This window comes from Choloepus didactylus, chromosome X, assembly GCF_015220235.1.
Source record: "Choloepus didactylus isolate mChoDid1 chromosome X, mChoDid1.pri, whole genome shotgun sequence".
Classification (NCBI taxonomy): Eukaryota; Metazoa; Chordata; class Mammalia; order Pilosa; family Megalonychidae; genus Choloepus; species Choloepus didactylus.
The window spans coordinates 77,209,107-77,225,077 of NC_051334.1; the positions used below are offsets into that span (position 1 = coordinate 77,209,107).

At 36.5% G+C, this 15,971-nt stretch overlaps 1 protein-coding gene and 1 non-coding gene across 2 annotated transcripts in view; one reads left to right on the top strand and one right to left on the bottom strand.

The window, feature by feature from the left end:
• Positions 1–15,971, bottom strand: part of PHKA1 (phosphorylase kinase regulatory subunit alpha 1) — a 277,140-nt gene that overhangs the window by 223,844 nt on the left and 37,325 nt on the right. The window contains 1 exon segment of the mRNA XM_037821427.1: positions 4,539–4,621. Coding sequence (XP_037677355.1) covers positions 4,539–4,621 — 83 coding nt within the window.
• On the top strand, positions 14,689–14,795 carry LOC119523866. The gene has a single exon (XR_005214675.1). It is a non-coding gene; the product is annotated as a U6 spliceosomal RNA (small nuclear RNA).

Here is a 15,971-nt window from a genome sequence, read left to right on the forward strand (position 1 = left end):
CCAAAACGAGCCGAGAGATCACTCTGGTGGGCACTCTTATGCACACTTTAGACAACCTTTTTTAGGTTCTAAAGAATTGGGGTAGCTGGTGGTGGATACCTGAAACTATTAAACTACAACCCAGAACCCATGAATCTCGAAGACAGTTGTATAAAAATGTAGCTTATGAGGGGTGACAGTGGGATTGGGAATGCCATAAGGACCAAACTCCACTTTGTCTAGTTTATGGATGGATGTGTAGAAAAGTAGGGGAAGCAAACAAACAGACAAAGGTACCCAGTGTTCTTTTTTACTTCAATTGCTCTTTTTCACTCTAATTATTATTCTTGTTATTTTTGTGTGTGTGCTAATGAAGGTGTCAGGGATTGATTTAGGTGATGAATGTACAACTATGTAAAGGTACTGTAAACAATCGAAAGTACAATTTGTTTTGTATGACTGCGTGGTATGTGAATATATCTCAATAAAATGATGATAAAAAAAAAATTAATAGAAACATATATTAAAAAGTGAATCTTACAAACATAATACTTTACAGAAAAAAAATTTCCAAAGTTGATTTCATTTATATAATGTTAAAAAACAGAGAAAACTAAACTACTGTATATCATTCAGATTTAGGGATGCATACCTTTGTGGAGAAAAAGGAGGTTGTGACCAGAAATAGAAACAGAGGAGGCTTCTAGGGTGGCAACAATGTTGTACCCTTGACAGGTGTTTGCTCTGTAACTATTTATTAAACTATACTTTGAAATTTTCTCTATAACTACTTGTTAACAGTACTTTGAAATTTATCACTTTTCAGCATGTTATATTTCACAATAAAAATGTTAAAGAAAATTGACTATTTAAGGAAAATTTTAACAAAGAATGTGTTGGTCTCAAGGGGGAAGGATGGTTAGTAAGAAATGGAAGCATAGCAAAAGAGGAGTCACAGAGGACAACCCCAGCAGTTGTGTCTCCAGCACTGTCCTGGGGTGAATTACAGCACTTATTTATTCTATAAATAATTTTTATATCTTCATTGAGATATAACTGATGTACAAAAGTACATATTTAAAATGTATAATTTTATGAATTTTGACCTACGTTTACATCTGTGAAACCATACCACAATCAAGATAATGAACATTTATAATCATCCTCAGAAGTTTCTTCATGACACACTGTAATTCATTCCTCCCTCCACCCCTGCCCTGAGACAACCACTGATCTGATTTATGTCACTACAGATTTGTAGGATATTATATTAGTGGAATCTTAACTATGTATATGTTTTTGGTCTGGCTTCTTTGAGGTTCATCCATGTTGCTGAATGTATCAATAGCTCATTCCTTTTTATTGCTGAGTAGTATTCTATTGCATGAATATACCACATTTGTCTATCTAATTATATGTTGATGGACATTTGGATTGTTTCCAGTTTTGGAAATTATGAATGGATTTTCTACGAACAGCAACAAAAAACTGTCCATGTTAGACCGAAGGAGAAAAATACACATTTCTGTATATTGTCTAACATACATTTTATACAAAAAAAGATGTCAAATATATTATAATTTAATCTAAATCTACCTCATATGGTAGTGTTCTAGTGTCCTAGGCTGCTGAAAGTAGATACAATGAAATGGGTCAGCTTTTAACAATGGGAATTTATTAGCTTACAGCTTGAGGCTGAGAAAGTGTCCAAATCAAGGCATCATCAAGGTGATGCTTGCTACCCTAAGACTGGCTCTTGGCTATCCTTAACTCCTCTGCCACATAATAAGGCATCTGCTGGTCTCTCCCTTCCCTTCTGGGTTTCATTACTTTTAGCTTCTTGCTTCTGTGTCACGCATGTACACATGTGCGCTCTCTCCCTATTCGTTCCATTTATAAAGGACTCCGGTAAGAGGATTAAGATCCATCCTGAATGAGGTGGGCCATGCCTTAACTGAAGTTAAGGCATGGCCCACCTCAATGGGTCCATACCCTCAATGGGTCCATACCCTCAGGAATGGATTACATTTAAAAACATGGGGTACATACAGCTTCAAAGGCCCTACCTACAATGGGTCCATACCCTCAGGAATGGATTACATTTAAAAACATGGGGTACATACAGCTTCAAAGGCCCTACCTACAATGGGTCCATACCCTCAGGAATGGATTACATTTAAAAACATGGGGTACATACAGCTTCAAACCACACTTCCCACTCTGGGCCCCCAAAAGATATGTTCTTTCCATATGCAAAATACATTCATTCCATCACTATATCCCAAAAGCCTGAAATCATTTCAGCAACTATACTGAGTACAAAGTCTCATCAAAATCGGTTATGGCGTTGTCTATCCTGGGGCACAATTCCCCTCTGTGGACCTGTGAAACCTAGAGAACAAGTTATCTGCTTCCAATATACAAAGGAAGGACAGGCATAGGATAAACATTCTCATTCCCATAGGGAGAATTTGGAAGGAAAACAAGGGTCACAGGTTCCAAACAATTCCAAAATCCTGTAGGGCATACTGCCTTAGATTTCAAGGTCTGAGAGTCATCTAAGGATTGTTGTTTTGTCCTCCAGTCCTGAAGGAGCAGCAGCCCCAAGCCTTCCAAGTGTTTGTGCAGTGGTCACGCTCCCCCCAAACAGTGGGGCGAAGGCTCCATCCTCTGAGAACACTAGGGTGATGGCCAGACTCTCCAAAATCCCTAGGGAATGACCCAAATCACTGAGAATACTGAGGTGTTAACACTCTTCCTGAACAACAGGATGGAAGGCCCTCCCTCTCCACGCTCTCCTGGGCAGACTCGCTTTTCACACACATGGGTGGGCCTGCTCTCTTGGCCCAAGAAGACGTCTTCAGTCCAAACCTCAGCTTCCATGGTTCATTCCTTGAAGTGATTTTTCCTTCAATCTGTCCCTTTTGGTCCAGGCTGGCAGTGGTTCCATTCATATGGTTCTCACAAAAAAACTTAATGGTTTTGCATGTAGTACACAGAAGTCCAAACCAATAGACAACAGTAGGACTTTCCAGCGATTCTTCCTGATAACCACACCTCCAGTCCTGACTTGCACTGAAATTGCTGACTGGATCCATGTTTATTTAAACCCTCAAATGGAGCACTATTCTCTGGGGACTTGCTTTCTGGAAGCTCAGAATTTTCCAAACCACCAATTTCTGGTTTCTTTGTACCCAGGAGTTCAGTTCTCAGATTATCCCTTCCCTCTCACATTTTACTATAAGCTGCAAGGAGAAACCAGGCTGCACTTTTCACACTTAGCTTGGAAATCTCCTCAGCTAAATATCTAAGCTCATCGCTTTCAAATTCTACCTTCCATCCAACATGAGAACTCAATTTCACCAAATTCTCTGCCACTTTAAAACAAGGATTGTTTTTCTTCCAGTTTCCAATAACACATTCATCATTTCTGTCTAAGGCCTCATCGGAAGTATTTAACACCCATATTTCTACCAACAGTCTCTTCAAAGCAATCTAGGCCTTTTCTATCAAGCACCTCACAAATCTTCCAGCATCTACCCACTACCCAATTCCAAAGTTGTTTCCACATTTTTGGTATTTGCAATAGTAGCACCCCACTTTCCTGGTACCAAAATCTATTTTAGTTTCCTAGGCTGATGAAAGCGGATGCCATGAAATGGGTTGGCTTTTAAAAATGGGAATTTATTAGCTTACACCTTGAGACTGAGAAAATGTCCAAATCAAGGCATCATCAAGCAAGGCATCATCAAGGTGATGGTTGCTTCCCAAAGACTGGCTACTGGCAATCGTTGGCTCCTCTGCCACATGGCAAGGCACATGGTGGCATCTGTTGGTCTCTCCCTTCTCTTCCAGGTTTCGTTGCTTTCAGCTTCTTGCTTCTGTGGCACGCTCTCTCTCTCTCTTTCTCTCTCTCTTGCTCTCGCTCTTCATTCCATTTATAAAGAACTCCAGTAAGAGAATTAAGACCCATCCTGACTGAGGTGGGCCACACCTTAAATGAAATAGCCTCATCAAAAGGTCCTACTTACAATGGGTCTACACCCACAGGAATAGATTAAATTTAAGAACATGTCTTTCTGGGGTACACACAGCTTCAAATCACCCCAGGTAGTCATAAGAAAAACTAAGCTTTTTGTATAGCAAGCTTTGAAAAAATGCATACAGATAATATCAAACACATGACTAAATTTTATTTCTAAAGTAGCTAACTGACCCTTAATTCTTCCTAGTCATCTTGGTCCTGTTTAAGATCTTAAACCATTAAAATAAGGCCACAATTTAGCCATAGGTTGCCAAATACATATCATAAGGTATCATAGAGTTTGAAAGTAATAAAAGCAGAGCACCTTGACCCTCTTGCTTCTGTAACCCCTTGAGGAGAAGGAGAACAGAACGTGATAGTTCTTAGTAATGAAGGAGGCTGAAGACATTTTCTGCCCCAAGTCTTTTAGATTGGTTCACTACGAAGGGCAGCATTAAGAGAAGGAATGGATTACTCAATATTTTAAATACAAAATCATCATATGTTTAAAATTCATTCCAAAATTAGTACTTACAGCAGTTTTATAAGCAGCTTCAATATAAAACACAAGGTTCTGTATGAAATTGACTTCATCTAGGCTGTGGATGATATGGAGTCCTGAGGGAAAAGGGAATAAGAATGTAAAGCTGCTCAATTATCAATATAAACTTTATATGCAGCCATAGTAACTAACTGATCCAACAACTCCCAAATAATCTTATTTCTGCTTAGGAACAATGGAAGGCCCTTTGATTCCTAAACCAAAAAAACAAGACCACAAATCAGTCCTAGGTTAGACTCCAAATAAGTGAGATACCAACATATTTTAACATGGAGGAATTTTTTAACTGTTATTTCTAGGTTTTAATACAAAGTCTCAGAGTCCTGATTCTATAGGTAACTAATTTATAATGTGCTCAAATGTACAAACCTAGGTACCTGCTAAAAGAAAAACAGATTTTTCAAAACAGTTGCAGAGAGTCTAAATACTAAGCAAGAAGTAGAATAGATAAAAAATTACAATTTTAAGAAGTTAAAACTACATTTTTATTAAAAATGATAGCTATTCTAAATGTAACCTATACAAAGTTAGTTATAGCTTACACAGATAGTTCTATGAATTCATTACCAATTTCTTTTCACAACAATCCTATTTTCTTCATGAGGCTTACCGAGGTAAATATTTGCCTAAAGTCATATAACTAATTATAGTGGAGGCAGGACTCTGTTTCACCTCAGAAACTGAGTTCCTAACCAAGAAGTCATACTGCACATTAAGATTTACAATATGACCAATTCAAAGATGTCAAAAGTAGTTATCTCTTCTGGTGGGATTCTAAGTAGCTTTCTTTTCTTTTTTTTTTTTTTACATCTTTGTAATTTTACAGTATTCTACAAATTACAAAAAGTACTACCTTTTGTAATTTAAAAAGTTATATTAAAAAGCAAAGCAAAATTATATTAAGCAAGGTAGAAAACTGTGATATAAATTCAAAATTTTATATAAAATTACTAAATCCAGAGCACAGAAACTTTTTACAGGTGTAAGCTATACCAAACAACTATCCTTTAAAACATCTTTTTGCAACAGTATTATTATGTACATATTATCTAAAGCCTTTGTTTGGCCACTTGATTCTAAACTGATAAATCATTTCAGAATTGAAAAATAAGTATGCTTGTTTTTCTTTTCCCACCTATAATCAAGCAGGAAGAAGAGGTGAAGATCGAGTTAGCTACAGAACCTAAAATTTTAAGTTTCTCATATTTTCCTGGCTGAGACGACTTTTTTGAAACAAAATTTTCCATAACCATATCTGTCACAATACCAGTGTGTTTGTTTAATGGAAATGAGTACCCTTGCCAGCTATGTGGTTGTTACAGACAGACAAAGTAAAGAATTTCCAGTTCACTAAAAAATGGGTTTGGTGAAAGTCCTCTGCAATTTTTAGAAACATGAATAAAGTAGTTGTCAAATATTTTTTAACGTCAGTTTTCAAATGAACTCCACCTTAAATCTGCTGGATAATTCTCATTCCAATCCAGAAACAATTCTTAGGACAAAAACACCCTTTATAAGTCAGCCCACAATAACAATTCTCTCATGAAAAAATTCAAACTGTACCAAAGGGTATACAGTGAACGTCTTCTTCCCGCCCTGATTCACGCCGTGCTGATTCCCCGCTCCAAAGGAAATCAACCCGACCAGTTTCCTCTGTATCTTTTCAGAGATATATTATGCATTTGGAAATGTACATAGTCATCCCTTTTCCTTACACCAAGGGTAGTATATGATTCTGCAACTTGAATTTTTGCATATAACTTGGAGATAATTTCAAATATATTTCTCTCATTTTCTTTAAACAGCCACACAGCATTCTGCTGAATGGATGTTTGTGTAACCAGTTTCCTACTGCAAGACAAATTATGCTGTATCTAATCTTTCCTCACCAAAATCAATGCTGCACTGAATATCTGGATGCACATGTGCCAGTATATCATTAGGGTAAATTCTGAGAAGTACAATTGCCAAGTCAAAAGATTTGGGCATATTGATTTTTCTAATATTTTATTATGAATATTTTCAAATAAACAGAAAGAGGAAAGAATTTTATATTGAATACCTGTATACCCATCATTGGATTCTACCATTAACATATTACTATACTTTGTCACATATCTATCCATCTCTCTATCCGTCTAACAATCCAACTTATTTTTTGATATATTTCAATGTAAGTTGCAGATATCAGTACACTTCCCCCTAAATACTTCACTGTGTGTATACTAAATCTTGATAATTATCACCAAGTTACTCTGCAAAGAGGTTCCACATTTTATACCCAACCAACACTGACTGCCTGCTTCCCTACCAGCACAGGCTATAATAAAAGGTTTTGATCTTTACCACTGTGATAGATGAGAAACAAAATCCTGCAGTTTAATTTGCAATTCTTTTCAATTCAATTTCTACTGAATTGCTGGTATTTTTGCTATTGGTATTTTAATGACTATAAAGGAAATTAGCCTTTTGTCCATCATCTGTTGCAAGTATTTGTCCTAGTTTGTTTGAATTTTGACTTTTCCTAGTATATTTTTCTTACAGAAACTATTATTAAAAGGTTTTATCCCATGAATATTCATGGTAATTTTATGGTTTCATTTTTTTACATTTAATCTTTGACCTATAGATAGATATTTTAAATCAAATAGTTGTGGAACTTTAGAACAAAAAAGGACTCTATATGATCAGTATCATCAGATTGCAAACTCCACCTGATCCATAGCTGTTAAAATAGCAACCATTGCACAGGGCAGCAGCAGGACAAGGGTCTTTCTAGTAGCAGTAGTGACCTTAACCTCTTGAATAGTGAGGAATAAAGAGAAGACAGTGATATTGGACATCAGCTTCAGAACCTTGTCACCTTTGTGTGCCTAAGTGAGCAGAGATTGAGAGAAGGCAAAAGATGTGAAACTGATATTCCCTCTGTTGAAATGGCTTTCCTCTCCTCTCCATATCTTGAAATCTTACCATTTTTTCAAGACCGAGCTCAAATCTCATCTCCTCTGTGAAACTATCATTGATCCCTTATTCTGTGTTTTCCTAGAATTTTTATTTTTCACACGCTTATGGACTTGTTTTTTTACTGAGTACTGAAGACAAACATGTACTTGAATTTGAAGGGAAAGACCATATCTTATTTATATTTGTAGCCTTTCCTAAAAGTACCTCATATAGGATTCTGAAGGGTTTTAAATAGCATTGAACAGTAGATATTAAATAATTATTTACTGAATGATTTTAAATAACTCTGTTAACTACAAGAGAGGGACCTGGCTTCTTGAGGCAAGAACAAACCCATAGGACCTGTGGATCCTTTCCCTTTTGTAGATCCAAGGCACTGCTAATACAACAGAGGGTGAAAGGTGAGTACACATGAAATGCGGTAGGACTGGTTTAGGCACAGGGTGGCAGTGCTATACAAAGTGTTCTAAAATATGTAGGGCTTAAGAAACGGGGCTGGTTCAGTGGTCTGCTCCACTGAGGTTGACTTGCACACACCTGTCTAAGACTCTCCCTCATTTTTTAAACAACTGTATTGAGGTATAATTCACATACAATTCATCCATTTAAAGTATACAATTAAATGATTTTTAGTGTATACACGATTGTGCAACTATCAGCAAAATACTTTTAGAACATTTTCATCACCCCAAAAGGAAACCCCCACATCTGTTAGCCGCCACTGCCCATTTTCCTCCACATTCCACAAGCTTCAGCTCTTGGCAAACACTAATCGATTTTGTCTCTATATATTTGCCTTGCTTGACATTTGGCCTTTTGTGTCTTGTTTCTATCATTTGGAATAATGTTTTCAAAATTCATCTATGTTGTGGCATGTATCATACTAATCACTGCCAAAAAAATTTCCATTGTATGGATGTATCACATTTTATTTATCCAATCATCAACTGATGGACATTTGGATTATTTCCACATTTTGGCTATCATAAATGATACTGCTATGAACATTCATGTACAAGTTTTTGCACGAGAGTATACTTTTATTTCTCTTGAGTATATACCTAGGAATAGAATTGCTGGATCATATGGTAAGTCTATGCTTAAATTTTGAGGAACCATTTTCCAAAGCTGCACCATTTCATATTTCCACCAGTAATGCAGAAAAGTTCCATTTCTCCACTTCCTCACCAACACTTGTTACACCTGTCCTTTCATTCTAGTCTTCCTAATGGTTGTGAAATTGTATCTCATTGTGTATCTGCATTTCCTTAAGGATTGATGATGCTGGGTATCTTTTCATGTGCTTAATGGTCATTTGAATGTCTTCTTTGGACATATTTTACCCATATTTTAAATGAGTTATTTGTTCACTATTGATTGTAAAACATCTTTATATATTTTAGATACAAGTCTCTTAACAGTTACATGATTTGCGAATATTTTCTCCCATTCTGAAGTTGCCTTTCACTTTCTTGATGGTGTCCTTTGAAACACAAAAAAGTTTTTCAGTTTGATGAAGTCCAATTGATCTAGTTTTTCTTTGGCTGCTTGTGCTGTTGGTGTCATATTAAAGAAGTCTTAGCCTAACCTGGAGTCATGAAGATTTACTCTTATATTTTCCTCTAAGAGTTTTATAGTTTTCCCTCTTTACACTTAGGTCTATTTTCATTTTGTGTTAATTTTTGCATATGGTGTAAGGGAGGAATCTAACTTTATTTTTTTACATCAGGATATCCAGGGATTGGCCTGGTACAATTTGTTGAAAAGATTATTCTTCCTACACTGAATTGTTTTGGTAGCTTGCTGAAAATCAATTGACTGTTGTGGAAGACTGAATTAGACATGTTCTTAATTTTAATCTACAGTCCTAGTGGTGTGAACACATTTTAAATAAGGTATCTTGATGATGTTATTTTAGTTAAGGTATAGCCCAAATGAATGAGAGTGGGCAATAAACTGTATTACCAGAGTCCGTTACAAGCAGAAGAAATTCAGACATGGGTAAAGAAAGACACAGGGAGGAGATGGAAGCAGGAAGTCAGGTGGAACCAAGAAGAAAAAGCAGAGGACATTGCCATGTGACACAAGGCAGGGCTACAAACCAAGGAACCTGAGGATTGCCAGCAGCCAGCATCAGAACGTTAGAGACTTTGGGAGAGGGCATCACCTTACTGACACCTCAATTTTGGATTTCTCCTGGGCTCAAAACCATTAGCCCAAAGTTCCCATTGTTTAAGACAATCCGTTGTATGGTATTTGTCATAGCAGCCTGGCAAACTGAGAAAACCATAAATGTGATGGTTTATTTATTGAATCTCAATTCTATCTCATTAATCTATATGTCTATCCTTATGCTAGTACCACACTATCTTGATTATCCCTTTGTAGTAAGTTTTGAAATCGGAAAGTGTGAATCCACCAACTTAATTTTTTTCAGGATTACTTTTGCTCTTCTAGGTCCCCTGAATTTCTCTATCAATTTTCAGATCAGCTTGTCAGTTTCTGCAAAGAAGCCGGCTGGGAATTTGATAGGGATTGTATTCAATCTGTAGATTAATTTAAGAATGTCACCATCTTAACAATATGGTCTTTTGATCCATGAGCATGGGACAGCTCTTTTTATTTATGTCTTAATTTCATTCAACAATATGTGTAGTCTTCAAAGTCTTACACTTTTTTTGTTATATTCCTCAGTATTTTATTCTTTCTGGTACTATTGTAATAGGAAATGATCTTTAAATTTTATTTGCAGATTGGTCATCATTAGTGTACAGAAATACAACTGATTTTTGTATATAGAGTCCGTACCCTGCTCTCTTGCTGAATTCACTTGTTAAAGTTCTAGATTTTTAGTGATTTCTAAGGATTTTCCAAATAAGATCATGTCTTCTGAAAACTGAGATATTTTTACTTCTTCCTTTATTTTTTTTCTTGACTAATTACTCTATCTAGAGCATCTAGTATACTATTGAATAAAAGTGGAAAGAGTTGAAATCCTTGTTGTGCTCTGATCTTAAGGGGAAAGCATCCAGATGTATACCATTAAGTTTGATGACAGCTGTGGGTTTTTTTGTAGATACCTGTGCCAGTTTGGATGTATTATGTCCCCCCAAAATGCCATTATCTTTGATGCAATTTTGTGAGGGCAGATGCATTAGTGTTGATTAGGTTGGAACCTATTGACTGTTTCCATGGAGATGTGACTCAATCAGCTGTGGACAAGACCTTGATTTGATAATTTCCATGGAGGTGTTACCCCACTCATTCAGGGTGGGTCTGAATTAAATCACTGGAGACATATAAAAAGCTCAGATAGAAGGAGTTCACTGCTTGCTAAAGCTGAGAGACATTTTGAAGATGGCCGTTGAAAGCTGATATTTTGGAGAACGCCATTTTGAAATGCAACCTGGGAGCAAGCAGATGCCAGCCATGTGCCTTCCCAGCTAACAGAGGTTTTCTGGATGCCAATGGCCTTTCTCCAGTGAAGGTACCCTGTTGCTCATACCTTACCTTGGACACTTTATGGCCTTCAGACTGTAACTTTGTAACCAAATAAACCCCCTTTATAAAAGCCAATCCATTTCTGGTATTTTGCACAATGGCAGCATTAGCAAACTGGAACACCTACTAATTTGTTGCTAAAACTAGTCATCCCAGGGTGATAGTGTGTATGCCTAAGGCTGTACCCCTGAAGAATGACATCAGAGGCTGCTTACTGAGGGAAAATAGATTTTGCTGAAATAGTCCAGCCAAGACACTAAACAAATAAACAAGAAAACAAGAATAAAAAGTTTCTGGAGAGGGGGAATCAGTGCAGAGTTCCTATAATATATTATCTAAAATGTGCAGTTTTCAACAAAAAATTATGAGTCATGCAATGAAATAGGAAACTGTGAGCAATAAATAGAAAAAAAAACTAACAGAAACTGTCTTTGAAGGGCTCAGATGTTGGTCTTGGCAGAAAAAGATCTTAAAAAAACATGGTTAGAGAACTAAAGGAAGGTATGATGACAATGTCTCATTAAAAAGAGAATATCAATAAAGAGATAGAAATTATTTCAAAAGAATCAAAAGGAAATTCTGGAACTGAAAAGTACAATCACTGAAATGAAAAATTCACTGGAGAAGCCCAACAGTAGATTTCAACTGGTGAAAGGAAGCAGCAGCATACTTGAAGATAATTCAATAAAGGTTACACGATCTGAAGAACAGATATAAAAAATAATAAAGAAAAATGACCAGAGCCTCAGAGAAATGAGGGACACCATATAGAGCACCAACATGTGTGTAATGGGGTTACCCAAAGTAAAGTAATTAGTAGAATAAAACAGTTTGATGAAAAATATTAATCTACACATCCAAGAGGCTCATTGAACTCCTTGTAGCATAAACACAAAGAGATCCACACTCAGAAACAGCACAATAAAAATGATGAAAAGAAAAAGACAGAGAAAATCTTGAAAGCAACACATGAAAAATGATGCATCATGTACAAAGCAACCCCAATAAGATTAACAACTGACTAAGCACAAATGAGGCCAGAAGGCAGTGTGACAACACATTCAAAGGGCGAAAGAAGAGAACTGTCAACCAAGAATCTTATATCCAGCAAGGTTATCTTTCATAAATGAAATGAAACAAAAACTTCACAGATAAAAACTGAGAGGATTTATTGCTAGCAGATCTGCCTTAGAAGAAATACTAAAAGAAATTCTACAGGCTGAGAACAGGTGACTTCAGACAGAAATTCAAATCTACATGATAAAAACATACTTCTGGTAACAGTGTAATTGCATATTTCTTCTCATGTTAACTGATTTAAAAAGTAATTGTAAAAAGCAATATGTTTATAATTGTTGATCCTATAACATATAGGAATGTAATATATTTGACAATAGCACAAAAGAGGCAGGTAGGAACAAAGCTGTATTAAAGTAAGGAAAATGGCAAAAGATGGTGTGGCATAAGCTATAAGCAGATAATTGCTCTCCTTTTTCCTCTGGCTTCTTTAAAAGGCATAAAATTATATAAAACAATAATTATAACAATGTGTTATTTGATTTGTAACATATATAAAAGTAATATGTATAACAATAATGCATTAAAAAAGAGAAGATGGAAATAGCTATATAGGAGCAGTGTTTCTCTATGTCCCTGGAATTAAGTTAGTGTAAATCTGAGGTAGATTCTGATGAATTAAGATGTATATTTAAGATCTAGAGTAACCACTAAGACAATAACTATAAAAGTGAAACTCATTCAAGGAATTAAAATTTTACATTAGAAAATATTCACTTAATGCAAAATAAAGCAATACAGGAGGAAGAAATAAAAAATGCCATATAGAAAACAAAAAGCAAAATGGTAGGCAAATCCACCATATTGATAACAACATTAAATGTGAAAGGATTAAACAATCTAATCAAAAGGCACAGATTATTAGGCTGGATAAAAATACAAGATCCAACTAAACAGTGTCTTTGGGAGACACATTTTCTAATCAAAGATACAAATTAGTTGAAAGTAAAAGGGTTGAAAAAGATAGATGATTTACCCAGCAACCATAAGAAAGCTGAAGTTGCTCTACTAATCTCAGACAAAATAGGCATTAAATAAAAACTATTGCTGTGGTTTTCTGGTCCTGGTTCTAGAGGGGGCAGAGTGATCCTCATGCACATACTGGAAGCATGTATGTCTGGCCCAGTGTCTCTGGTGGCAACCTGATGGACTTAACCAGGACACTCATAGAAGGCTTACACTTACCATTCCAGAACTTGCCCTGCATGTGGAAGGCAGCTCACAGAGCTCTTCTCCAGAGTACTATGGGAAAGCTGTCAAATAGTGGCTGCCTAGGGCAAAGGATTGCTGGCTGTGGGACATACAGTGAAGTGCCTGGGACCATGAGGAAACTATTTTGTAGGGAAGAGGGGCCATTTGTATTCTGTATAAATGGAGGAATTCCTAGGGCCACACGCACATGTCTAAGACACGACACGTGTGGAAGGGATCAGAGAGACTACCAGTGGTTTGGCTGGTGGTATTCCCTAAATTCATTGTGTGATGGTTAGGTTCATGTGTCAACTTGGCCAGGTGATGGTGTCCAGATGTCTGGTCACGCAAGCACTGACCTGTTACCGCAAGGACATTTGTGGCTGGTTTATTATATCATCAGTCAGTCGACTGCACCTGTGACTGATTATATCAACGAAGGCCGTGTCTTCCTCAATGAGAGAATTCAATCAGATGGATTTAATCCAATCAGTTTAAGACTTTTAATGGAGAAAGAGAGAGAACCTTCACTTCTTCTTCGCCTAGCCAGCAAAGTGTTTCCTGATGAGTTCATCGAACACCTTCATCAGAGTTGCCAGTTCACTGCCTGCCCTGAGGAATTTGGACTTGTACATCCTGCCTTACAGAATTTGGACATGTGCATCCCCACAGTTGTGTGAGACACTTGTATGAAATCTTATATTTACAGGTATCTCTTGTTGATTCTGTTTCCCTAGAGAACCCTAACTAATACACATTGTATGGATAAGGTATGAAAGAGAACACTTGCACAGGTCAATCTGCAAAGACTGAGAAAGGTTTCTTTTTTTCCTTCTTTTTTTTGTTTGCTCATGGAATTCAAGAAGAGCTCTGTCACAGCACTAGCTGGATACACCCTTAAGAAACAGATGCCTCAGAGTCTAAATTCTAGCAATAACACATTAAAATATCAAAATATCCAGCTTTCAACAAAAGATTATGAAACACAGAAACACAAGGTGATGGCCCAGGCAAAGGAGAAAATTAAAGCATTAGAAACCATCAACGAGGAGGACCAGACTTGGAACATACCCAAGACTCTTAAAAAATGGGCCAAAATATGCTCAAAGAGCTAAAGGAAAACATGGCCAAAGAATTAAATGAAATCAGGAAAACGACAGATGAACACAAAGAGAATATCAATCGAGAGAAGAGAGAATTCTGAAAGCTTCAAGGGAGAAGCAACATATCACATACAAGGGAAACTTAATAAGATTAAGTGCCAATTTCTCATCAGAAACCATGGAGGCAAGAAGGCAGTGTGAAAATATATTTCAAGTGTTGAAAGCAAAAAATTGCCAACCAAGAATTCTTTATCTATCAAAACTGCCTTTCAAAAATGAAGGAGAGAGTGCTCGCTTCGGCAGCACATATACTGAAATTGGAACAGTGCAGAGAAGATTAGCGTGGCCCCTGCGCAAGGATGGTATGCAAATTCGTGAAGCGCTCCATTAAAAAAAAAAAGGAGAGAGCAAAACATTCCCAGATAAACAAAAGCTGAGAGACTTCATCACCACTAGGCCAGCCCCACACAAGACACTAAAGAGAGTTCTGTAGTTGCAAAGGAAAGGATAATAGATGGAAGCTGCCTGAAAAGAATAATGATCTCCTGCAAAGGTAATGTCATGTGTAAATATAAATGCCAGTACGTTTATACTTTCAGTTTGTAACTCCACTTTTTACTTCCTGCAGGGTTCAGAAGGCAAATGCATAAGACGTAATGAGAAATCAGTGGTTTCGGACTCATAATGTATAAATACGTAATTTATGACAAGAACTCCATGTAGGTGGGGGGATAATGGGGTATAGGAACAAAGTTTGTGTATACTGGTAAGGTTAAGTTGGTATCAAAGCAAATGAGATTGTTACAGACTTATGATTTAAATTTAAGCCCCATGGTAACTGGAAAGGAAATACTGGAGAATATGCAAGCTCAGACACAGAAAATAAAGTACAAATTGCCTTGGGAGGGGCAAGGAAAATGGGGAGTTAATGCATAATGGGTGTAGGGTTTCTGTTTAAGGAGATGGGAAAGTTTTAGTAACGGAAAGTGATGAGGGTATCAGAACATTGTGAATGTAATTAATCCCACTGACTGGAACGCTTGAGAGTGGTTGAGATGGGAAAGTTTATGTTGTATAAATGTTCCACAATTAAGAAAAAAAAAGAAAGTGCAATAAAGAGACAATGACAAATGCAATATGTGATCCTGGGTAGGATCTAAGAAGGGGGGAGAAAAGGCTTAAAAGGACTTTGTTGGGATATATGAAAAAATTGGAATATAGACTATAAGCTTTATATAAACATTAAATTTCTTGAACTTGATAACTGCACTTAAGGTGGATACATAAGTGAATATCCTTGTTCTTAGAAACTGCACATGACAGTATTATGTGTTCAAGAATCATGATGTATACAACCTACACTCAGGTGTTCAGAAAATGGATTGATAAATAATAGATCAGTAGATGGATAGATAAATAGAATGATACAGCAGATGTGGCAAAATGTTGGTGTTCTCTGTAGGGGATTTGCATTATTTTTTAAACTGCTCAATAAGATTGAAACTATTTCAAAATAAAAAGTTAAAAAATGTTACTAAGAATAAAAACTGGCATTTTATAACAACAAGAG